General features: G+C 41.7%; 1 protein-coding gene across 1 annotated transcript; it reads left to right on the top strand.

Moving 5' to 3' along the window:
• Positions 1-14255: 14255 nt before the first annotated feature.
• On the top strand, positions 14256-16049 carry LOC100619922 (transketolase-like). Its single transcript, XM_056807769.1, is given in 3 exon segments — positions 14256-14502; positions 14504-15076; positions 15079-16049. Coding segments are annotated over 3 exon segments (1659 nt in total). The 5' UTR covers positions 14256-14283; the 3' UTR covers positions 15946-16049.
• The last annotated feature ends 9923 nt before the right edge of the window (positions 16050-25972 follow it).

Below are 25972 nucleotides of genomic sequence, written 5' to 3'. Positions count from 1 at the left end.
TCTGGCCTCAGACACTTCCCAGCTGGTTGATCCTGGACAAGTCACTTAACCCCCATTGCCTAGTCCTTACCACTCTTCTGGCTTGGAACCAATACACAGTATTGATTCTAATGTGGAAGGTGAGGGTTTAAAAAAATAATCTAACCATCCCCACTAGTTATTGTCCTAGATCTTTCCTTTCTTTCGTGGCTAAACTCCTTGAGAAAATCATCTCCAATCAATATCTCTACTTTCTCCCCTCCCATTCCTCAATCCCTCACTCTTTCTGCAATCAGGCTTCAGACCTCATCAATTTAAACTGCCCTCTCCATTTATGTGTTTATTATTGCTCTTAATTGCCAAATCTAATAGCCCTTTTCTCAAGCCCAGTCCTTCTTGGCCTGCGTTGATGCTGATCACTGAGGATATTCCCTGAAACTCAATTCTGGGGTCCTTTCTCTTCTCATTAGATCCATTCAGTTCAATGATCAGCCCTGTGTAAATCATTTCTGGATGTATAGTCAGTCCTAGTGTCTCCCTTGAGTTGCAATCATGTATCCTGGGTGTAACTGGCTCTTGGAAATCTCACATTCAACATTGCCACAATAGAGCTAGATACATGTTGTGTCTTTTCAATGGTGTCTGACTCTTTGTAACTCTATCTGGGGTTTTCTTGGCAGAGTACTTGGAGTGGTTTGCTGTTCCCTTCTCCAGATCATTTGATAGATGAGGAAACTGAGGCAAACATAATTCATAATTAAATGACTTGCCCAGGGTCACCCAGCTAGTAAATGTCTGAGGCCAGGCTTAGACTTGTGAAGAAGAATCTTCCTGATTTCAGACCAGAGCTCAGAATCCTTCCTCTCAAAGCTTTTCCCCTTCTGAACCTCCCTGTTATTGCAAAGGAGACCGCCATTTTCCCTGTCTCTTATGTCTGTAAACTTGGTGTCATCCTTAACTCTTCACTTTATATTCTTTTACAACAGACAGTTTAAGGTTCAGAAGAGTTCAACTTGCAAAATTCCATACCTCCAATCTATCAACATTTCTACCTTCCCTATATTATATATATCTGGGGAGAGAAGGAGATATATTTTATTTATATGTCTTTATTATTATATTATATAATTATATATATTTTATATACTATATACAAAATAGATCCCCTTCTCTCCATTTATACTACCACAGCCATACTTCAGGTCCATATCAACCCTCATCTAGAATATTTCAATAACCTTTTAACTAATCTCTGCTTTAAGTTTCTCCCCCACCTCTTATCTACCTTTCACACACCTCCCAAGATGATTTTTGTAAATCATAGAACACACTCCTACCCTTTCCCACTTTTAATGAACTCCACTGCCTTCCTACTCCCTCCAGGATCAAATAGGAAGTCCTTTGGTCTTATGATCTTGCCTTTTCCTACTTTTCCAGTTTTCTTACCCTTTACTCTCCTCCACACACCCTTCTCCAGCTCATTTGACAGATGAGAAAACTGAGGCAAACAGAATTAAGCGACTTGCCCAGGGCCACCCAGCTAGTAAGTGTCTGAGGCCAGATTTAGTCTCATGAGGATTTTAAGGCCAGTGTTCTATCCACCACACCAGAACTCATCTTCCTTCCTCTCAAAGCTTCTCTTCTGAACTTCCCTATTACAGTAGCTTCTGGATAGTTTCTCCAACAGAGCACACCATCTTCTCTTTTCCTGCCTTTGCCATAGCTGTCCCCCACCTCATCCCTCTGGGCCCCATTGCTGCAGAATTCAAGGGCTGTAGGAGATTATCTTCAAGGTCTCCTGCACCTCTGGCCATCGGACGGTGATGGATTCATGCTGAGTCAGTCATATTCTCTCGTCCCACGCCCTTGCCCAGAAATAGTAGTGCGTGTTTGGTATTCGTGACTCCATAAAGCAAAGTAGAGTTAACTAAAGATTGAATTTCATCTCGTAGCATTTATCTTTTCCTCCCTTCGTTTAAAAGCTCCTCGAGACGAGGGCCTGCATCTCCCATCTATCTTTATCCTCCCAGCTGTCCAGCGCAGAGCCCTGCATCTAAGAGGTGGCCAACCTTTATTGAATTGTCAAATTTGTTCCATTGGATCTTTATGATCTGTTATTTTAATACTGAAATATTTTTAACAGGGAAAAAAAAGGGATTAGACCAGGCACTAAAACCTAAGCGTTTTTACTGATGCCCCTGGGAATCCTAACGATTTGGGTCAAAAAGTCGCATTGGGCCCCTCTAGCTGTCTGGTGGCAGCTGCCCAGTTTACAAGGAGAGAAAGAAACTATGTGGCAGACTCTTCTGATGAACCCAACCCTGTAAAACGATGGCAAGTTAAACATGGTGGATAAGGAACCCAGGCTTTATTTAAAAAATACTCAGGCGTTGCATTATTGATGAGCTGGAAATGCCATGAACTAAACAGAGAGTAAATTAGACGAGACGACCGACACCAATGACGATCACGATTGAGTCCAAAATGCATGAGTTGCTAGATACTGCACTGAAAATGTCTATTTCTATTACTGCAAACAGACGGTGTAAGGTTCAAAAAAGCTCAGTTTGCAAAACCTAGCTCAAGACCTAGCGTATAAAGGTGTCAAAAAAACCAAAACCAACCAAAAAACCCTCCTTAACAGCAAGAGGTCAATAAGAAGGTTTTATAAAGTCGTGAGACGTATTTTGCTTCTGCTCTCCGGTCTTTGATCTCTGGCCTGGAATTAAGTCCACGCATGGGTGAGAGAAACGGGACAGGGAGGCGGGAAGAGAAGGTTGGGGAAGGGAAGAAAATCAAGGACAAAGAAGCCCGCGCGAGTCTCTAAAACGATGAGGGAAGCACTCCGAAAACTGTGATAAGCATGTTAAGTGACTCTGACAGGAGAAAGCATCTTGAAACCAGGAGGCAGATTAGAGGTGGCTCTGGTCAAACGTCCTGCTCCAGGCCCATCCTCCCCTAATGATGCTGGCTTTATTTTATCCTGAGGCTTTCTTAAATACCCAGATATGTTTGAAGTGCTTAATCTGCAGGGTTTCTTCAATTACTGGTGGGGTTTTGAAGATTTTGTGAATTAATTCCTCATTTGTAGACCCTCCAGGAAACTGTTCTTTAAGGGAATACAGAATGCTGCTGGGAGAGGGTGGGATTGGCTCCATCAAAAAGCAGCCTCTCATTTAATCACAGGGCATACAGACCCACGGTGCCTTGAAGTCAGTAGGTTACTTTGGAGTCATCAGAGATAACAAAACTGAGTGTCAAATGACACCGAATCCTCCAAGGATAGGACTGTTTCTTTTTGAGCAGGGAGTCTAGTAGGATGGGAAATTTAATGAATGGAGTCGTAGGAACTGGGTTTAAACCTCACCTCTGTTGCTTACTTTCTGTATGACCTTGGTGGCACAGTGGGTAGGGTGCCAGACTTGCAGTCAGGAAAATCCAAGCTCATATCTAACCTCAGACACTTACTAGATGTATGGCCCTGGGCAAGTCACTTAACCTCAGTCTGCCTTAGTTTCTTCAATTAAAAAAATTTTTTAAATTAAATAATAAAAAATTTAAAAATGAAAGAAATTAAAAAATAAAAGAAGAAGAATAGCATCTATCTCCCAGGGTTGCTCTGGGGACCAAATGAGATATTTACAAAGCATCTGATCCACATTAGGCACTTACTAAATGTACATTTCCTTCCTTGGACCAGTCGCTTGGACCTGAGGCTTAGTTTCCTTATCTGTAAAATGAAAGGATTGGACTAGTTGCTTACAGAGGTCTCTTTCAGCTCTATTTAATAAAAGGGGGGGTGACCTAGAATGTTTCCATACATACTCAAAAAATAAAAATAAGAAGGAAAAAGAGCATATTCTTCACCACTCTGATATGCTTTCTTCCCTTTTGAGCTATAATAGAATACTAGGCGAAAATCAGTAGAGGAGAAGAAAGAAGGGTGGATTGAGAGGGGGAGAATAGGATTATAAAACATAAGATTGCAAAGATAACATTGTTGTTGTTCAGTCCTGTCCAATTCTTTGGGATTCCTTTTGGGGTTTTCTTGGCAGAGATACTAAAATGGTCCTTCCTTTCTTTCTCCAGATCATTTGACAGATGAGGAACCTGAGGCAAACAGTGTTAAATGACTTGTCCCGGGCCACACAGCTAAAAAGTGCCTGAGGTCACATTTGACCTCGTCTTCCTGACTCCAGACCCAGTACTCTACGCACTGTGCAAACCAGCTGTTCCCAAAGATAATCTGAGGGATCATCTAATATTTGTTGTCCCAAAGATAACTTGTCAAGAAGATTTGGGGATATATACATATATATATATACTAATATACTAAATAAAGTTTTCTTTATGAAAAAGTGACCTATTTCATTTTATTTCTTATGTACCTATATCTGGCAAATTCTGGAAATTGATCTTGTTCAAGAGGGGATGTGGGCAGTTAGGTGGCACAGGATGGAGTGCTGTGTTGGAAGTCAGGAAGACTCATATTCCCAAGTTCAAATATGGCCTCAAATACTTACTAGCTGTATGAGCTTAGGCAAGTCAGTTCCTCATCTGTAAAATGAGCCAGAGAAGGAAATGGCAAACTACTCCATTATCTTTGCCAAGAAAACCTCAAATGGGTTCACAAAGAATGAGACATGACTAAACAACAACAGTAACACTTGTGTGCCTCTGTAAAGCAAACTGGATTTTTTCCCCTTGTTTAATAGGGGATATAGGAAGACAATGGGAATAGGCACGGGAAAAGGTTGGGGATCCCCGAGTTCACTGGAGTCCATGTCTCTCCTTTGAGAGGTGAAGAAAAGTAAAATCCAGAGTGGTACTAGCTGGCCATGGTCCAAGACTCTTTCTTTCCCTTTTCTGTTCTACTTCTCTAAATCGGAGCCACCAGCACAGTTTGCGTCCTCTTAGAAATAGAGGTGGACACAGAATTAACTCCCTCCCCCAATCCCGAACCATGGATTATGGGCAGGCTTTCCCCAGCTCCATCATTATTCACATGCATCTTTGCTGTCTTTCTCTAGCTTCTTTAGTGAAAGAGCATAAGTCAAAGGAACAGGGCTTTGTGGATTGCTTCAGAGTTTTCTGACATGCCGCAGCAATCATACAGTAGTGTCTTAAATCATGGCAACTGTGTATATTTTTCCAGGTGAGTAACCTTTAGGTCAGCTTTTGATTTCTTTCTACTTGACATGCTAAGGTCCCCCCCTTCTTCTTCTTCAGCCTTTCATATTTTATAGCTACTGAGTTATCGGAACATAAAATTTACACGTTCACAATTTATCTTCCCAAGTCCTCATATGCAGATTATTGCCAGGACATTTTACACATCGTGAAAGCTGTCAAATTATGGCTCTAATTGAAAATGCTGACCAAATTTCCTGCCTTTCCATAATGACAAATCAGAGAAAACTCCAGGGTGTATGACCATGTTAATAACTCTCTGATTAAGTATTCAGCCAAGGCTTTCTTTCTCCCTTTTCATCTGGCATCCATCAAGATGATACCACCAGTACTTGATGGTTTTATTGGGTGCTGTACTAGCTTCTGTCCCAGGGGTTCTAAGACAATAAAGGGGATGTTCTTCCTTAGTGGTATGGCACCCTTTCTTGTCTATTTTTGGTAAAGGCTCTCATAGGACATGCCAAATGCTACAGGATAAACTATTGAGAACTTGCCCAGTGTCACTGAGCAAAGTTAGATCATGTGTATATGTAGAGATGAATATGTGTGTGTGTGTGTGTGTGTGTGTGTGTGTGTGTGTGTGTGTGTGTGTGTTTTGGAGGAGGTATCAGCTTAAATGGTTTATTACCATACCACCAAGTGAATTACCCATGAAGAGATCTGGCGTGACCATTGCTCTGATAAATGACGGATCTGTGGTTTCAGTAATGTGTTAGAGCTTCCATCATGGAGGCACCTATACCAATTAGTCTATTGATGACTTGATATATATCAATAGTCTTTGAGGTTGCTTAGAAGTTAGGTATCTGTCCCTAACATATACTTCCCTTTGGGGGGGATAACTCTTACCCTTCATCTTAGAATCAATACTCTTATTACAAGACAGAAAAGCAGTCAGTGCTGGACAATGGGGTCAACCCTTTGGTCACACAACTAGGAAGTGTCTCGGACCAGACTGGAACCCAGCATCTCTCATCTCTAAGTCTGGTTCTCAATCCACTGGGTCACTCAGCTGCCCCCCAACACTTACTTCTTATTAGATAATGAATGTTTTATTTTTAAAAAAAACTACTGTTGCTATAAAAATGAATATATGAAGGTAACAAAAAAATATGGAAAGAACTATACAGTGTGCTTTAAAGCTAGAAAAGCAAGTTTGCAAATGTATACACACTGACCAAACCTATATTTTATTTTATTTTCTTTTTCTTTTTTAAATTTTCTTTTGATTTTATTTTTTCTGCTTTATTTTTTTTTACATTTGAATTCATTTATTTAGTCCATTTAGAACATTATTCCTTGGTTACAATAATCGCATTATTTCCCTTCCTCCCCTCCACCCACCCTTCCCACAGCCGACACGCAATTCCACTGGGTATTACATGTGACCTTGATCAGAACCTATTTCCATGTTGTTGATGTTTGCACTAGTTTGATCATTTAGAGTCTCCATCCCCAGCCATATCCCCTTGACCCATGTAATCGAGCAGTTGTTTTTCATCTGTGTTTCTACTCCCACAGTTTTTTCCTCCAAATGTGGATAGTGTCTTTTTCTTGTAGATTCCTCCAAGTTGTTCGGATCACTGAGTTGCCACTAATGGAGAAGTCCATTACATTTGATTGTACCACAGTGTATCAGTCTCTGTGTACAATGTTCTCCTGGTTCTGCTCCTTTCGCTCTGCATCACTTCCTGGAGGTCAAACCTATATTTTAAAAAGAGAAGAAAGAAGGAAAGAGACAGACAACATAATAGAACTGTGTAAGAGAGGAACTGGACTTAAGACTCCATTCTCTCCCTGCCCATATATTACAACTGCAAAGAGAACTGTAAAGTGCCCTGGAACAAAAGTCTTTTACTTGTCTTTTGTTGTTTGTTAGTCCATTTGCTTCTGCCCTGCTATACTTGTTAAAGATTTTGTGTATGGTCAAGTATGACTGGTCACAAAGTTTTTTTGGGAGTTGGAGATTGTTATTGAAGGCAATTACTTTCATACTTTTTGTTATTATTGTTCACTAGTTTTAGTTGTATCCAACACTTCATAACCTATGTGGTTGTTTTTTTTTGGAAAGTTACTGGAATGGTTTGCCTTTTCCTTCTCCAGCCCATTGAGGAAACCGAGGCAAACAGGCTTAAGTAACTTGTCTAAGGCCACACAGTCAGTGAATGTTTGAGGCCAAATTTGGATTCAGGACTTCTTCACTATAAACCCAGAATTCTATCCACTATGCCACCTAGTTGCCAATTACTTTTTTTTTAACCTTTTGCCTTATAATTGATATTAAGTAGCAGTCTTAAAGCAGAAGAGTGGTAAAGGCTAGGTAATTGATGTTAAGTGACTTGCCTAGGATCACATAGCTAGGAAGTGTCTCAATTACTTTTATAATGATGTCTTAGAAAATATATTATCTCATAAAAATTCTGTATTTCAGATTCCTTCCTTGTGTCTTTTTTCTTTCTACTCCCTTTCAAATGAGAGAATTCACAATTTAGAAACAGATCCTCTTTGGGGCTGGAGCAAAGTAGTTGATTTCAGCTGTAAAGCTGGTTATTTTCAAAGCAACCAGTTAAATTTGAAATAGTTAATAAAAGAAAAATAAATATAAGACTCCCTCTGCAAACATTTGTTTTTAGTAGTAAGGTCAAATTCCAAACTACGTAAGCCAGTTTTGAAGAGAGAAAAGCTAGAGTAGCCTGAGGTGTATGTGCCGGAGCCAGATCATACCAGCTGATGAGAGCTACTTCTTCAATTTTCAATGTGAAATTGGATGATGGATAATTTTGGATAATTTTCATAATGTAGCTTAAATTTAAAAGTGAGTGGAGCCTATTTTCCCCTTTCTTCTGGGGAGTCAGGTAGTAAACATATACCAGCGTATTCCTGAGAATGTGTATGACAGGGGAGCTTTACCTTGGTCCTAAGAGGTCATAGATTTCAACCTGGAAAGTACTTTAGAGATCATCTCTCATTTTACAGATAAGAAAACTAAGGACCAGAGTAATTCTGTGACTTACCTACAGTTACACCAGTTATAAGTAAGTCAATATTTGAAGCCATGCACTGATTCCACATTTAATGATCTTTCCACTGAAATGCTTTCCTCCCTGATATAATGATAATGACCATGATGATGATGGTGATGGTGGCCAGGTAGGGTGAGGACTGAATAAGATATATGTACATGAGCCTCAGGTCTTTTTTTGGGTAAAGCCTTACCTTTTGTCTTAATATCAATTTTAAGACACACAAGTGGCAAGGCTAAGAAATCCAGGTTAAGTGACTTGCCTAGGGTCACATAGCTAGGAAGTGTCCAAGGCCAGAATTGAATGTAGGTCCTCTGGACTCTGGGCTTGGTACTCTGACCACTGTGCTACCTCAGTGTCATTTTTGATTATCACCTGAAAAAGCCTTCTCCTTCTCTATCAGCCAGTTCCTAACTCTAGTGGTGGCAATTGTCTCAATTCACTCTACCCTAGGAACAGCCCTGACATTGCCCTCTCCTAGAATTTCTGTCCCACTTTAGAGCACAATTTATCATTCCCAACAGCCAGGGGCATGGCCCCCTGGAGTTTTTATTATGAATTCCAGGAAGCCAGAGGCTTCTGGGTAATGTGTAAACCCCAAGAAAGAAATTTATCTTTTTTTTTTTTTGATCCAAAGGTTACCTCTTTAATGAGAAAACAAAATCAATAGGTGGGACCACTATCACCCTTACCTTAAGATGACCCCTTTTAATAGTAGAACAAAGAATTTCTCTGGGCCATCCCCCTTTGGGACTGTCCCAAATTGGCCAAGGAGCAGTAAGTCTCTGCCTCTTGTTAAAAGTTTTAAGGAGTTGAGACCATCTGATCTATTTTCTCTCTCCCAGATGCTTCTAGCAAAGAATCATCCTGTGACTCTTTGTTCTAGACTTGCTTCTATTGTTCGACCAGATTTCTCACAGAAAGTGACAGAAGCAACCTTGACTTTTGTTGTAAATTCATTTGTTTCTGACCTGCTAGCTTTGGGAAGGGTTTTGTGTGTGTTTAAGTATGGGTTGTGGGATTTGGGGGGGGGGTTGTTATTGATGCTCTTTAATAAAAAAAAAATACCCACATATAGCTTGGTAACTAGTCAACAAACATTTATTAAATTCATTTTAGGACTCTTTTCTGTCCCGCCCCCCCCCCTCCCAAAGAAGGAAAAGTCAACTCCTGGTTTCAAGATACAGTCTAATTGTTGTGGTATATTTGCAAGAGCCTTGGCTCTGAATTCAGAGTATATGGTTCAAGTACTACTTCTGGCACAACTATCTTGGTCAGGTCTCTTAACCTCCCTAGACCTCAGTTTGCCAATTGAAAATCGAAGAGCTCAGACCAGCTAGCTTCTGAGGTCTCTTCCAGATTCATGATCCTATAATGTTGCAGATGCCTGAGCCCTCAGGTCTTTTTTGAAAAAAATCTTTCCAATTTACACGTCAATGTAATTTTTAATAATCATTTTGCAATCCATGCTTTTTCCCTCCCCACGTCCTCTCTCTCCCACCCCCAAGATAGCAAGCAGTATGATATAGATTGTAAATGTGCTCTCATATAAGAGATTTCCATGTTCGTCAGATGTGAAAGAAGACATACTTCACTTCCATTAGAGAAAAATTCACTGAGGAAATCAAGTGAAGAATGGCATGCTTTGATCTGAATGTAGCCTCCATCAGTTCCCTCTATGGCACACAGACAGTCTTTTTCATCATAAGTCCTTTGGAGTTGTCCTGGATCCTTGCATTGCTGATAATAAAGTCATTCACAGTTGATTGTCATATGTGATTGTTACTCTGAGCAAAATATTCTCATGGTTCTACTCACTTCACTTTGCATCACTTCAAATACGCCGAGATTTTCGTGTAATCATGTTGTTTGTCATTTCCTATGGTACAAAAATATTCCATGACAAGCATATACCTTAACTCATTTGGCCATTCCCCAATATTTTTGTACAAGTAGGTCCTGTAACGGGTGAATCCCAAATCATAAAATACCCAAGTCAGCTGCCAAATTTTATGGTGATTTAATTGATATAGTAGAGAAGATTTTAAGAAGAAGGAGGAAAGAAGGGGCAGATACCAGGCAGGAAAATAGGAGATCTAGAAAGTAAGGGTTTGAGTGTGAAGGAGGAAAGAATCAGCCTGACCTCCAAAGGGGCTCAGCTAAGATGCCCGATCCTGAAATCAGCTCCAGGGCAAACTCACCATCCAATACTCCAAGATGTTGGAACACTTAGCACACTGCCAGCCAGCGTCATCTCTCCAGAGAAAGAGGCATGAGGAGGCAGGAAGTGACATCCTTATATGGATATTTTTACATCATCTTTCTGCTTCTCATCTGTACCAATGAGGCCCTAGCTTGACTTAGGACAGCCCAGAGGTCTGTCCTTTTTTTGCACATGTCTGTTGATGGCCATCTCCTCAGATAATTGAATCTTGAGTTTGATGCAGACCTTAAAAATCATGTTACCCTGAGGAGGGTGGAAAATGCAGAGTTTCCAAGACTTGATTCTGTTATTCCAGGCTTTGACAGGCCGGCTAAACCTTGTGAGGGTAGCCATCGGGTTGACGTCGACCCCTGGTGAACTAGGGCTTTGCTCACCCAGCATGTGAAGACTGCTTCGGCGGAACAGGTGGAAGAAACCAACAAGAAGGTTCAACGGCTAAGATGGCGATGCAGCAAGGCACTGTGGAGTGCTTAGGGCGTGATGGAGCACAAACGACAACACGGCCATCCAATGCAGCTGAGGAAGTCTCCAGCTGTAACTTGACTTTTCGTGCCACTGGACCCAGGCTTCCAACGCTGAGAGAGTGGGACTGTCTCTGTGCATCAACTTTTCCACTTAAATCTTCATGCACAGGTGTCTTTGTGCACAAAAACGCACAGACAATCGTCATCCTCGGTTTGAGAGACAACCAACATTGTTACTGATCAGGAAATAGCTAAATCACATCTTCTAAAGAATGGTCTGATTAGGGTGGAGTAGTTTTGAAATTCAGTCCTTTGTCCCATCTTTAATCTCTTTGGGATACAGACCTGCTAGTGGTTTTGCTGGTTCAAATGGTACATGCAGTTTATGAAACTTTGGCCACAATTGGCCGATTGCTGTCCAGAATGGTTGTATTAATCATAGCTCTACCAAAATTATATCAGTGCCCCAACTTTCCCACATTCCATCCAACAGTTATCATTTCTTTACTGACATACTGGCCAATCTGGCTTTTCCCCTTTTATTGTGTTTTATTCATTCATTCATTCACTCATTCATTTTTGAATTTTTTTTCCATGGTTACATGATTCATGTTCTCTCCTTCCCTTCTTCCCTCCCCACTCCCAGAGCTGTACATTGACCACTCTGATAGGTATGAGATGCTACCTCAGAGTTTTTAAAATTTGCATTTCTTCAATTAATAATGATTTATAGCATTTTTTCATATGACAAAAGATTAATTTCTTCATTTGAGAATTGCCTGTTCATATCCTTTGATCATTTGTCAATTGGAAAAGCTTTGTATTCTTAAAAGAAATTATCTCAGTTCTCTATAAATTTGAGAAATGAGGACTTTGTCAGATATCATCCAAATTTTCCCCCTTTTATTGCTTTCCTTTTATTTTGCATTTTTAAAAAACCCTTCTGTCTTTGAATTGATACCGAATATCATTTCAAAGGCAAAAGAGTGGTAAGGGCTAGGCAATTGGGGTTAAATGACTTGTCCAGGATCATACAACTGGGGTCTGATTTGAACCATGGCCCTCCAATTTTCAGGCCTGACTCCCTAGCTCCTGAGCCACCTTGCTTCCCCTATTTTTACATTTTTAACAGTGTGTTCATTTATTCATTTGACATTATTAAGTTCCTCCTATGAGTAAAGAGCAGCAGCAGCTAGGTGTCTTGAAGTCAGAAAGACCCAAGTTCAAATCTGGCCTCTGACCTTTCTTAGCTGTGTGACCATGAGTAAGTTGCCTTGATTCACCGGGAGGGATGTGGCAAACTGCTCCAATATCTTTTCAAAGAAAACCCCATGGACAATTCTGGAGTGCTATGATCTCAGAAAACACTGAAAATGACCACAAGGATGAGTTAAGCACCATGTTTAGGTGCTGGGGAAGACGAGCTCCTTGAGGGTGAGTCTATCTTTTGTCTCTTTGTATCCCTGTTGCTTTAGCACAGTGCCTGGTACAGAGTAGGTGCTTAATAAATGTTTATTGATTGATTCTGAAGCCCTGTTTTGCTGGTTCTCAACAGGGGAGCCTTATAAGGGTTCAAATCTCTTGCATTTTATTCCTCTGACTTAAATTAGTTATACTGTGGAGTTCTCTCATCCTATCTATAGGCATTTGTAGTAATCAGTCTCGGACTCTATTCCTTAATACCCTCTTCTTTGTCTCTGTGGATAAGCCTACCTAGGCTTTGGTGGACCCACCATCAATAAAAAGGAACATTTGTTTAACAGCCAAGTATACTGTTTAACATGTGGATTCCCTCCAACCAGAACTTGGAGAGTGGAATGCCTTTGCTTTTGTAAACCACCTCAGAGCCATTGTCCCAGCCTTATTTAATTGGCTTTGCTTTGGGGTTTATGGGAAAGGATACTTGGACTGCCAAACTCAAGCCAAGCTCTTCCTGTTCCAGCGCCAGACTGCCCAGGAAAACCCCAAACCAGTTTTGAACACCCTCAAAGACTCTTCGGTTAAAAACAGTTATATATAGTGGGGTCACACTGGATGAATGACAAACTTTTCTCCCTTCTTTTCCATCTAGAGCCATCCTCCGGACGTGGTCCTTCCTCCCACTCCTTTGCTAGAGGTAGTGGAGGTGGGTTGGCAAATAGTACATTTTCCAATCTATTATTTAGCAAAATGTGTTCATTATTACTATTTTATTGTTTTATTATTATTCGATGTATTCTTTTGTTGATTTGTCCTATCTATATCCCGTAGTCTCAAGTCTCTCCTTCCTTGAATTTCAGCAACTTTTGAGATTAATTACTCTTTTTACTCCCTTACCTCACAAAGATGAAGCTTCTTGATTGAGGTCCAGTCCTCTGTCCAGCATCACGGAGCTGCCTCAGCCTGTAGAGATAGAAAGAAAGGCATGAAAAGGCCAGATCCCACTTTCAGAGAGCAGAGAGCACAACCTGATCTCCTACCCTGCCTCTGCACGTGTCCTTCGAGCTTTAACCTGTGTATCCCGTGCTCCCCCTCCTCTGTGTTCCTGATAGTCCTGCTTGTCCTTCCTCCCTCTATTTGCCTATTAGATTCCTATTGATCTTTGCTTATTCTTTAATTTTTTAAAAGCATTTATCTTCTGCCTTAGTACCATTTCTAGCAAAGGCTAGGCAATGGGGATTAAGTGACTTGCTTAGGGTGGCACAGCTGGGAAGTGTCTGAGGCGAGACTAGAACCCAGGACTTCCAAACTCCAGAACTGGTGCTCCATCCACTGTACTACTTAGGAATACTCACGCTCCATCTTCCAAATAGTGATTGTTGAGCTACCTGGGAAGTAATAACCTCCCTCTTTCAACTTTACAGAGCATTCATACTTTTGGAGGGCTGAGGGGTATTGACGTGCACCTCTCTGACCAACGTGTAATTTGGGGACTTTAAGTTATTTGTAGTAATAATGAGAGCAGGAGCTAACATTAAGGTGTTTATAATATTTTGCTTACGAAGCCTCATTTGGACCTCCCTGTTCTATGAGGTCTGCGTGGAGGATTCATCTAAACTCCGGACCTCCTCCAGCACCAATTCCAGATCCTTGCCCGCGGCAGCCATTTCATCTATGCTGGGTGAAGGAATCGGTGGGTTCCGGTTCCACTTTGGTCAAGTCGCTTTACCTGTGTAGACCCTGTTGCAGTAGACACTACAAAATTAAAGGGGTTCAAATGGATTATCTCCAGTCTCTCACACAGTTCTAAAATGCCATGAAAAATTAATGATAAAGACGTGCTCTTCCTCCTTCTGCTGTCCTGCAGTCCCTTCTCCTCTGGGTGGCTGTTGCTGCTGCCGCCCCCGCCCCCAGAAGCCACGCCCTTCCTTAGTTCCTTAGCTGTGGCGGATGACCATAAGCCCGATCAGCGGTGGCCGAGATCATGGCAGCCCTCTTCTTCCACACCCTGAAGTACAAACCGCAGGACCCCCGGGACTCCAGCAATGATCTCTTAGTGCTCTCCAAGGGTCATGCGGCTCCCATCCCCCAAGGTCTGGCTGAGGCTGGCTTTCTGCCAGAGGCCGAGCTGTTGAACTTGGGGAAGATCAGTTCCATCCTAGAGGGCCACCCAGTGCCGAAACAAGCCTTTTCAGATGTGGCTCCCTGGGTCAAGGGCTTGTGGCATGGCCTACCCAGGCAAATACGGCGACAAAGAGGTGTCTGAAGGGTCTGTGTGCGAAGCCATGGCCTGCGCAGGTTTCTACAAGTTGAACAACCTGGGGGCCATCTTTGCCATTAGCCGGCTGGGCCAGAGTGACCCTGCCCCACTGCAGCACCGAGTGGAAGTGTACCGGAAGCCATGTGAAGCCTTTGGGTGGAATGCCATCAAGGTGGACGGACACAGCGTGGAGGAGCTCTGCAAAGCCTTCAACCAAGGCTTCGACCAGGGCAAGCACAAGCTGCTGGCTATCATCGCAAAAACTACAAAGACGGAAGGAATCTCAGGTGTGGAAAACAAGGAATCTTGACATGGGAAGCCCCTTCCCAAAAACATGGCGGAACAGGTCATTGAGGAAATCCATGCCCAAATCCAAAGCAAGAAGATTCCAGCAACACTCCCCAAAGATGCTCCCGCAGCTAACATCACCAACATTCGGATACCATCTCCTCCAAATTACAAAACCAGAGACAAGATGGCTACCCGTAAAGCCTGTGGTGTGGGCCTAGTCAAACGGGGGGGTATGCCAGTGATCACGTGATTGCCCTGGATGGGGACAAGAACTCCACCTTTTCAGACCTCTTCAAGATGGAACATCCCAACCGCTTCATTGAATGTTTCATTGCAGAGCAGCACATGGCGAGCATCGCTGTGGGCTGTACCACCTGGGACAGGACCGTGCCATTCTGCAGCACCTTTGCTGCCTTCTTCAGCAGGGCCTTTGACCAGATCCGGATGGCAGCAATTTCAGAAAGCAACATCAACCTGTGTGGCTCCCATTGTGGTGTGTCCATTGGTGAAGACGGTCCTTCTCCGACGGCCCTCAAAGACCTCGCCATGCTCTGGAGTACTCCCAACGGAACAGTCTTTTACCCAAGTGATGCTGTGTCTACCGAGGAAGCAGTAGAGTTAGCTGCTGACACCAAGGGCTTCTCTTTCATAAGGGCCAGCCGCCCAGACAATGCAATCATTGACAACAATGAAGACTTCAAGATTGGCCAGGCTAAGGTGGCCCTGAAGAGCAAAGACCACCAGATGACTGTCATTGGAGCCCGAGTGACCCTCCATGAAGCTTTGGCAGCTGCAGAACAACTGAAGAAAGATAAGATCACTATCCGTGTGACTGACCCCTTTACCATCAAGCCCCTGGATGCGAAACTCGTCCTTGAAAGCGCTCGTGCAACCAACGGCCGAATTCTGACTGTGGAAGACCATTACTACGAGGGTGGCATAGGAGAAGCCATGGCTGCCACCGTCGTGGGTGAGCCTGGCACCACCCCCACTCATCTGGTGGCCAGCCACATCCCAAGAAGTGGGAAGCCAGCAGAGCTGCTGAGGATGTTTGGAATCAACAAGGACGCCATCGTGCGGCTGAACAAAGCCTGAGTGATGAGGGCCAGGGAAGAGAGAGCCACATGCCTGTAACTTTCAAGCACACAAAGTCACTTGCTTCTATTGAGGATCAATAAAAAGAATAAATAAAAATGTTTGGGGGGAAAAAAAGACTTGACGTGGTACGGGATGGCATTATGGTATAGTATGGTATGATGTGGTATAGGTTTTCTGGCACAGTATGGTATTGCATGGTATAATGGTATGATAGTAAGGTATTATGATATAGTATATTATTATGGAATGATATGGTATGATATAGAATGGTATTGTGGCATTATATAGTATTATGGTGTGATATTGAATAATCCTATGGCATGGCATTGTAGTATGGTATTATGGCATTCTAGCATGATATTATTATGGTATGACATGGTATGGCATGATATAGTATGTTATTATGGTATTAGAGTATGATGTTATGACATCACACAATATTATGGTATATTATTATGATATGGTATGATGACATAGTATGTTATTATGGTATAATATTATAGCATGGCATGGTATTATGGTTTTACAATATAGTATTATGATATTATATAGTATTATGGCACAATATAAAATATTATTATGGTATGGTATTATAGCATTATTTACAATATGGCATAATGTTATTATGGTATGATGTGATATGGCATGATCTAGTATGTTATTATGGTATTTGAGTATGATATAATGGCATCATACAATATTATGGTATATTATTATGGTATGGTATGACATGGCATAGTATGTTATTATGGTATAGTATTATAGTATGGCCTGATATTGTGGTTTTAAATTATGGAATTATATAGTATTATGGCACAATACAAATATTATGGTATGGAATTATGACATTATATAATCTGGCGTGACATTATTATGGTACAATATGGTATGGCATGATATAATATGTTTTTATGATACTATGGCATGCTATTATGGCATATAAAATTATGGTAGGATATGGTATGGCATGATATAGTATTTGGTATTATATTATGGCATGGTATATATGGTATTATGGGATGGTATTATGCCATGGCATTCTATTATGGTACAGTATGGTATGATATGAGCGACGTCGACGTCTTGCCGCTGTGCGTGAACGCCGACGCCAGGCCACAGCCGCACCTCCCGTAACAACTGGTGTCCCAGGCCCCGTGTGCCACAAACTGTGCGCCTCAGCCTTTGGACTCCAAAGCCACAGGAGGGTACACCGTAGATGAAACTGCACAAAGACGATCGTCATTCTCGGTCACCGAGAGACGACCACTATGGTATGATACAATGGTATGATACAGTATATTATTATGATATGGTATAGTTTGATACGATGTGCCAATCCCCCTGGAGGAAGCCAGAAGATGGATGTCTACCTTGGCAGAGATTTCATCACATTAGTCAGGAAAAAAAAAAAGACCGATCCCAGAGATGTTAATGCAGCCTCAAAGCCAGAAGACGAGCCCATTTGGCTAACTGTTGCTTAGTTCAGGCCAAGAACCTCCGTGGGGGATTTGAGCTGTATGAGATTTATAGGAAGATCGGCCGATAGCTGGAGCATCTGGCTATGCCGGTGTCTGAGGGACATGCTAGATTAGATGCATATACCATTAAGGAAGATAATGATGGAGCCATTTTTCAGATATTCAAATGAAGTCATCTAGCCTCAGTCAGATTGGAACACAAAGAGTCTTAGATCCGGAGCTCTTAAAGAATCGTCTCTCTGGACGTTAGCATCGCTGTTCCTTTTAAGATCTTACAGTCGGCTCAGAGACCTTTTTCTAGTGGGCACAGAAAAATAAACGACAGGACTTTGACCCGAGGAAGAATATTCAGTTTTGCCCTTTTGCCTTCATTAGCTTCTTGCCTTTCTCCCTCTCATGTCAGAGGAATTGCATGCTTGGCTAATGAAATTCTGGACAGGTTTTTCTTTTTTTTCTTTAACCTAACATAATCCAAATCCCTTGGATACATTTTTGGCCAGTCATGCATTCACTGGACAAATAACTGTGTGCAAAGCACAGGGCTAGGCGAAACCAAACCAAAACAAAAACCCCAAGACAAGAGCAAAATATTCTTGAGGAAATGTTATAATAGTAACTGGGGCATAACTGGTTGGGGCGTGGAGGGAGTGATTATGAGTGTAGCTGAAGGGGACTGATATGAGAAACAGAGGAGGCGGCAGTAGGAGGGAAGGTCCTGGGTGGGAAATGCCACTCGGCTACGGAAGATGCCTTCAGGAATATTCATCGGGAATGGGAAGACCTTTCCTGAGCAGCTGGGCAATGTCCAGGAGCAGACGTGGCTTTGTGATGCCCATGGACACTGATACTGATGAAAGCTCTGGGAGGTTGGGTCCATGTGGGAGCAAATTCTCCCACCACCCCTACCTAGTTTGAGGCTTTGTTGGCTGGTAGAGCAATAGCAATACTAGCCCTGCTCGCTATCATAGAATATTAGGGACAAAAGGCATCTTTGAGACTTTTTAGTCCAACCCTATCATCTCACCAGGATGGCTCCCATCAAAAGATACTGGATCCGAAGCTGGAAAGAACCTCGTCTAGCTCAGTCCCCTCACTTCACAAATAAGAATATGAAGTCTGGGGTTAAGAGAGATGCTGTCTGATGAAAATAACTTTGGCAAGAACCATTCACTGGAGATCTTTTTCTTGTCTGTGGGAATTGGAAACGGATATAAACTTCTCAAGGTCAAAGACTTTTCCTTTTTGCCTTTGTATCACCAGTGCCTTGCACACACACACACACACACACACACACAGGTATACATATATACATACGTATTTAAATCCTTATTTTCTTAGTATCAATTCTAAAACAGAAGAGAGGCAAGGTTAGGCAATCAGTGACTTATCCAGAGGCTAAATGACTTATCCAGAGTCACACAGCTAAGAAGTGTTGAAGGTCATATTTGAACCCAAGTCTTCCCAACTTCAGGCCTGGAGCTCTGTCCACTGTGCTACCTACCTGACCCTTGCAAAAAGTTGTTTAGCCCTGTCAATTGTGTCTGACTCTTTGTGATCCTAGTTGGGGTTTTCTTGGCAAAGATACTGGAGTAGTTTGCCATTTCCTTCTCTCAGCTCATTTTTACAGATGAGAAAACTGAGGCAAACAGGGTTAAATGACTTGCCCAGGGTTACATAGGTAATAAGTGTCTTGGGTCAGATTTGAACAAAGAAAGTAGAGATTTGGCTCTCTATCCACTGTGCTACCCAGCTACACTTTGCATAAAGTAGGTATTCAAAAAAAATGAATGTTGAATTAAATTGAGTCCAGTTATCTACTTATTGGAGCAATGCCTCTCTCTCTCTCTCTCTCTCTCTCTCTCTCTCTCTCTCTCTCTCTCTCTCTCTCTCTCTCTCTCTCAGGAGCTTGCAGGGACCTTGGAATGTGCCCAACATCTTCATTTCCAAATGAGGATGTGGGGGCCTGGGAGTTTGAATGATATGCCCTAGTCATAAGGCTAGATTAAAGGCAGGACTTGGCTGTTGACTTCCAGTCAGAGCTCTCTCCATTAAACACAACAAGAGACAATCTGAAGTGAGCTCATACAAGGCTCCCAATTGTTAAATTTTCATTGAGAACATTTATACTTTGGAAGTTGGCAAAAGCTACAAAACAGGGCTTCTTTTACTATTTTGTTGATTATTTGGATTTAAGAAAGTGATGGAGAAAATCTTAAAAATGAAGATTAAACTGAAAAATACGCCATATATTTTCCCCCAACTACCCCCCACCCTGGAGAGCTTGTTGTTAAACATTGACCAGCACAGCCTTGGTAAAACCTGAGTTCTAGCAGCAAGTCCTTCCTGCTAATATTCTAGTTTAACCTCATTCATATTTTTAGAAATACTGTAGTGTGGACCCCCTTAAAAATGGTGGTGTCTGGGAACCACAAGCCTCAAAATGACAGTTCCTTTCATTGTTATAAACTGTAAAATAATTATAATGATCTCCAGGATCAAGTGTTATCATGTGATAAGTTGGAAAAATGGAGAGATGACTTTACTATAAGCCCAATTCATCATCTTCAAGGGAAAATACTTCATCATCATCCTTTTGTCTTTTCTCCTTGTTGGATAAATCTAAGAACTCTTAGAGTTTTCCAGGTTCTGAGTGAGATTATCTAAAATATGTGTATATATTTTCATGTCACATGTTCAGAAACAGCAAGTACAAACATGGAGATATCTATATAGATATCAGTTATCTATCTCTACCTCTTATCTATAGATATCAGTTATCTATCTCTACCTCTTATCTGTTTCTCCCTTTATGTATCTGCTTGTCTATTTACATCTACCTCTAATTCTCTTATTTCTCTATTTCTATTTCTTTCTGTTATCTATTTCTCTACTTATATCTATTATCATCATCTATCTTTCTCTATCATTTCTCATTATCTTTAGCTCTATTTCAATTTCCATTTCTGCCTTTCTCTCTCTATTTCTCTGTCTCAACCTGCCTTATCTCTGTCATCACCATCATCATCTCTCATCTTTTTACCTCTAGTTCTCTCTATCCCCACTTCATCCATCCATCCACCCATCCACCCATCCATCCATCTATCCATCCACCCATCTATCTATCTATCTATCTATCTATCTATCTATCTATCTATCTATCTATCTATCTATCTATCGGTCTGTCTGTCTGTCTGTCTATCGCTCTCTGTCTGTCTATCCATTTGTTTGTATTTCTATTTCTCTCTGTTAAACATCTATCCATTTAATCTATCTATCTGTCTGTCTATCCACTTATCTTTCACTCTGTCACTCTATCTATCTATCTATCTATCTATCTATCTATCTATCTATCTATCTATCTATCTACCTATCCATCCATCTGTCTGTCTGTCTGTCTGTCCACTACAAAATAAACAGTTAAAAAAAACCCAGCTTTTTCTTTTAGGGGAGGAAAAGCAGTCACCTTGTAACTAAGTACAACTGAACAACATATGGTCCCACGGAGTGCTTTGGTCCTAGTATTAGGTTCCAGTTAAATTAATCTGTCTTTAAAAACAATCTTGTTTTTATGTAAGTTTATGGGCAGAACTGAATAATGTAGCACCCTGCCCTGAGAGTTTCCTGTAGCAGGAATGACTCTCCGATTCCCACTGTGCTTTTGATTAATGTTCTACCTGTGACTTCTGCCGATTCAGACTGTTTTGTTTCTGCAGGAAGGAAGAAGGAGAAAAGGAGACAAGAAGGATAAGCTTGTGCAGCTGGTGCCATGTGAGGCAGACCGGAATGTAAGATTCATAGTTCACTCATATTTCTTATTAAGGACAATTCACCCAAAATGCATTTCCCTGACACTAGTCAGAAAAGTAGCATAATCAAATTGCCAGCAAACTGGGGGAGGAGAGGTGCCCGATGTCATTAACTGTGGCTTCTGATCATATCACAAATGAAAACGAACAGGCCTGACTGCTTTCCACGGCCTTCCCTTATTTGCCAAAGTCTGTTTAGACCCTCCCCAGCTGCTGGCAGGACAGAGTGCAGCCTTCCAACCTGGCCCCAGGCAAAGCACAGACCCTCTTGCCCTTTTCAGATTGTGGGCCCTTGACAAGCGGTAGAACATAACAGAAAAAGATGGGCAGCCCAACAGCTGAAAGCTTTCAGGGCTGGGTAGACTAGCTGCTGTCATGGTACAACATATATGACCTTTCTGCAGAGCTGGAGAAATGCATTTCTCAATAGAGGAGCACAAAGTGGGTCACCAATGGGTCTGCTGGTGGATGGGGGCCTCTTTTCTAGCCTCCGATAGGGGGACAGGAGGATCTACTGCTCCAGCTTCTTCCTCTTTCGAAGAGGAGACCAGATCTCTTTTTCCAGAAATGACTTGAACTGCTCTACTCCCCAGGGAGGTAGATTAATGGGACAGGGAGAGAAGGAGACAATAGTGAGGGAACCAGATGAAGAAAAATTCTCTTTCAAAAAATTTTCAGCGAAAAAAAATTATGGAGTTTGAAAATTCCCTAAAGGACAATACTGGAAGATAGACTAAGACAACCATTACTCTCCGCTCCCCCTCCCCCCCCCTAGCAAGTCCTGTGATACATTTTCCTAATGGTTCTTACATAAATGTGTGTATTAATTCACACAGATTTATATCCTATATTAAGAAAGCCTATCTCCAAATATGTGAAATTAAATTAATAAATCACCAGAACCTCACCCAACTGCTTTCAAACCTAAGTCTTCGGGCCACTAGAAAAGGTGGGACAGACGGAGTCTCTTTGCTGGTTTCTTTGAACTGTTCTCCAAAAGGTGGGGGGGGAAACATTTTGGAAAAGGGGTGGTTTAGGACAGAAGAGGAAAAATAAAATGATTGACTGCACCTCAAATGGAGATGTTGACTAGAGTGAGGACAAGGTCACCAAACGTACTTTTTCCCTGTTTTTTTTTTCTTTTTTAACCCTTACTGTCTGTCTTAAAATTGATATGAAGTATTGGTTCCAAGGCAGAAAAGAGCTTGGCAATGGAGGTTAAGGGACTTGCCTAGAATCATACAGCTGGGAAGTGTCTGAGGCCAGATTTGAACCCAGTTCCCCCTGTCTCTAGGCCTGACTCTATTTACACCAAGCCACTTCACTGTCCCTAACAGTATGAGTTCCTGGTTCTCTAATTTGCTCCATGGCGTGCTTATGTTTTTCAAGATGTTAGCCATACTAGGTCATATTTACAAAACTTGGGTCTACGCAGTGTTTGCCTCACAACGACCCTCTGAGGTAATTGGTACAAGTAGGATGATCTCCTCTTTATGGATGAGGAAATTGAAGTTTGACATGAAATTGACTCAGAGCTTTAGTGACTTCCCCAACGTCAAAACAGAAGTCAAGGCTGGGATGCTGATCTCCGCTCTACTCAGTCTTTGGCCCCAAGTCAAAGGTCCTTCCTACTCAACTATGCTTTTTCTCCTTCTCCGAATCCAATCGACAAGCATTTAGAAAGCACCAACTATGTTCCAGGGACGGGACCAAGTGCGGGGCATACAAAGAAAAGCAAAACCCAATTTTCTTAAAGTTTAAAGATTTAAAAAGATGGGGAAAGGCTCCTTGTAGAAGGTGCCAGCAAAGATGGAGATGAGGAGAGAGACTGTTCTACTAGCAGCTTTCAAAAGCAGCCAAGTGCTTGAGATAATCCGCTCCCCTCTGCTCATAAATGCATCCTTTGACCTCCCCTACATAGTGATCCCATTCAAATATTCTAACGTTCCCTTCATCCGAGCCAATTAATATTTATTGGCTGCCTCCTGGAAATGACCTGTTTTCTCTGTTAATGTCTGCTTCCAGATCCCCGATTTGGGCTTCCAGAGTTTCCTAGGCTGTTTCTTTTCCTCCTCTGTTGGCAGCAGCCCTGATATGCCCCAGCAGGCATCTGGAGCCCATTAGTGCTGCATCAGGTGGACAGGCACAGAATGGAAATAAAAGTTCACAGGGTCTGAGGCCAGGAAATAAATACGCACGGCATTAGTGTGACAAGAGCCTGCGTGTGCTCTGAGGATGCTGCTGCCTTTTCGGTACATCCCCATCGGACCACTGGCCTTAGAACAAAGGGGATCTCCCTCAGGAATCTTTGAGACGGCTTGAAACCTCTCTAGGCTAAAGCAAAATATTGGGCCAGTTCTGCCTTTTTTTGTTTGTTTCTTTCGAAGGTGGGTTGTCTTTCCAAGTGTGTAGATACCTCAATTGTAAAGAAAAGACAACTTTCTCTACAATTTGTAATAATGATAAATGAATGAAACTCTTTTGACTCTTTCTAGACATCAGCAGTAGCCCATCTTTTCAACCATATTGCCTACTTTAATGTATCCCATGGGTCATTCTGTTGGGATATAATGAAATCAAGCCAAAGCCTCATTTTAAAACATTTTATCCATTGGAAAGCTCTGGAAATCGGCCATTTTCAATACTGGCTAATGTAAATCTTTCCTTGGGCAGCTAGGTGGTGGAGTTGGTGGGCTTAGAGTCAGGAAGACCTGAATTCAAATCCAACCTCAGAGACTTGCTACCTGGGCAAGTCACTTAACTCTGTTTGCCTTGGTTTCCTCACCTGTAAAATGAGCTGGAGAAGGAAATGGCAAACCACTCTAGTATCCTTGCTTTGTCCCCCCATGCCAAGGCCACAAAGAGTCAGATACAACTGAAATGACTGAATAACAAGAGTAACACCTGATATTAGCCAGAATGCAATGACCATTCCTCTGAGAGGCAAGGCAGGGTAGTGGATGGAGTGGGGGAAGATCCCTGTCGCTGGGAAGATCTGGCTTCAAATCCTACAAGATGGTCCAGTGGATGGCATACAGACCTTGGAGTCTTGAAGACACGTTCAAATCCAGCATCAGTATTCACTATCTGTTTGGTCCTGAGTGAGTCACTTATCCTCTCTGGGCCTCAGTTTCTTCATATGTAAAATGAAGATAATCGTACTTCCATTATGGGGTTACTGTGATAAATAAATATGTTAACATACATAAAAGTACTTGGCAAGCCTTTAAGCTTGAGTTGCTATGTAAAGGTTTGCTATATAAATCATTTAACCTCTCTGACTTGGTTTTTCCATCTTAAAAATCCCAATAATCTATAGAGGAGGTGTCAAGCGTGTAGGCTAAAGGCCACATTCAGAAGGGCTGCTGAAACCAGATGAAAGGTAATTGAGAAATACTTAACACAATAAATTAAGATACAATAAAACATAGAGAATGCCAATTAGTTGGTATGCGGCACAGGGAACCCTATGGATCATTAGTACCCCATGTCAGTTTGAGTTTAATAGCATCGATCTATGTAGCACCCACCTCATGGGTTGTGGTAAGACTCAAAGGTCTTTGCCAGTTATTTATTCTTCTTGCTGGGGTTTTGGAAATTTCCCCCCAGTACCACCCTTTCCCCATCATTACTCATTATGCTGTTATCAATTGTCCTCTATTTGGGGGCCAATATTAAAAAATAACCATTCGTCTGTGGTCTGTCCTTCCTTTCCAGGGACCAAACATTTTCTAGCAATTCTCCATCTCATAGTTTCATAGACTTCAGAACTGAAGAGAACTTTAGAGATTACCTAACCCAGCCCCAATTTTGTGTCTCAGGACCGAAAAGTTCCCCTTTTGGTGTGAAACTGACCATTCTGGAACAGAGGTTGGACTTGAATGACGCAGGATCACCATATCACAGACTTAGAGATGGAAGGGATGACCTGGTACAGGCCTCCTTTTACTGATTAGGGAAACAAAGTCCAGAGAACTCACACACATAAAGAGCAGAAACGGTGTTCAGATCCAGATTCTCTAATAACAAATGCAGCTGCCCTCTTGGCCAAGGGTTTTCAATCAGTCTTTAACCTTGGTTAGTTAAAAGTATGTCTATTCATTTGCTTGCTCATTAGATGCTCAAAGCATCTGATCTTGAAATCTCATCAGTTTTCGTTTAGCACAAATAATCATCCAAAAAAGAAAATAGAGGGTTCATAAGGCAGGCATTCTTAACATGTGTGTGTGTGTGTGTGTGTGTGTGATAGACTCTCTAGGCGGTCTGGCAAAGTCAATGGACCCCTACTCAGAATGTTTTTGAATGAATAAAATAAGCAGATTGCAAAGGAGAGGTGGGATGGACTTAAGTACTTAAGGTGGGGTGGGAAACTCATAAATTGGAGAACAGCTAAATAAATTGTAGTATATAAATGTAAAGGGATACTATTGTGCTCTAAGAAATGAAAGATGGTCTCAAAGAGACCTGGAAAGACTTTATTAAGATACAGTGACGTGAATAATAGAACCAGAAGAACAATGTATACTATAATATCAATATTGAAAAAAATGAACTATTTAAAAAGTATTAAGTATTCTGATCAACTAAATGGCCAACCATTATTTCAGAGGACTGATAAAGAGGAATAGTACCTAACTCATGATTGAGTGACAATGGACTAATACACAATAAAGAATTCATTTTTAGACAAGACCAATGACCTTTCTGGATTCTGCTTATATGATATAGGATTTCCTTTTT

The sequence above is a fragment of the Monodelphis domestica genome, chromosome 8 (assembly GCF_027887165.1).
Source record: "Monodelphis domestica isolate mMonDom1 chromosome 8, mMonDom1.pri, whole genome shotgun sequence".
NCBI classification, from domain to species: Eukaryota; Metazoa; Chordata; class Mammalia; order Didelphimorphia; family Didelphidae; genus Monodelphis; species Monodelphis domestica.
This window is presented reverse-complemented; position numbering and strand designations above follow the sequence as displayed.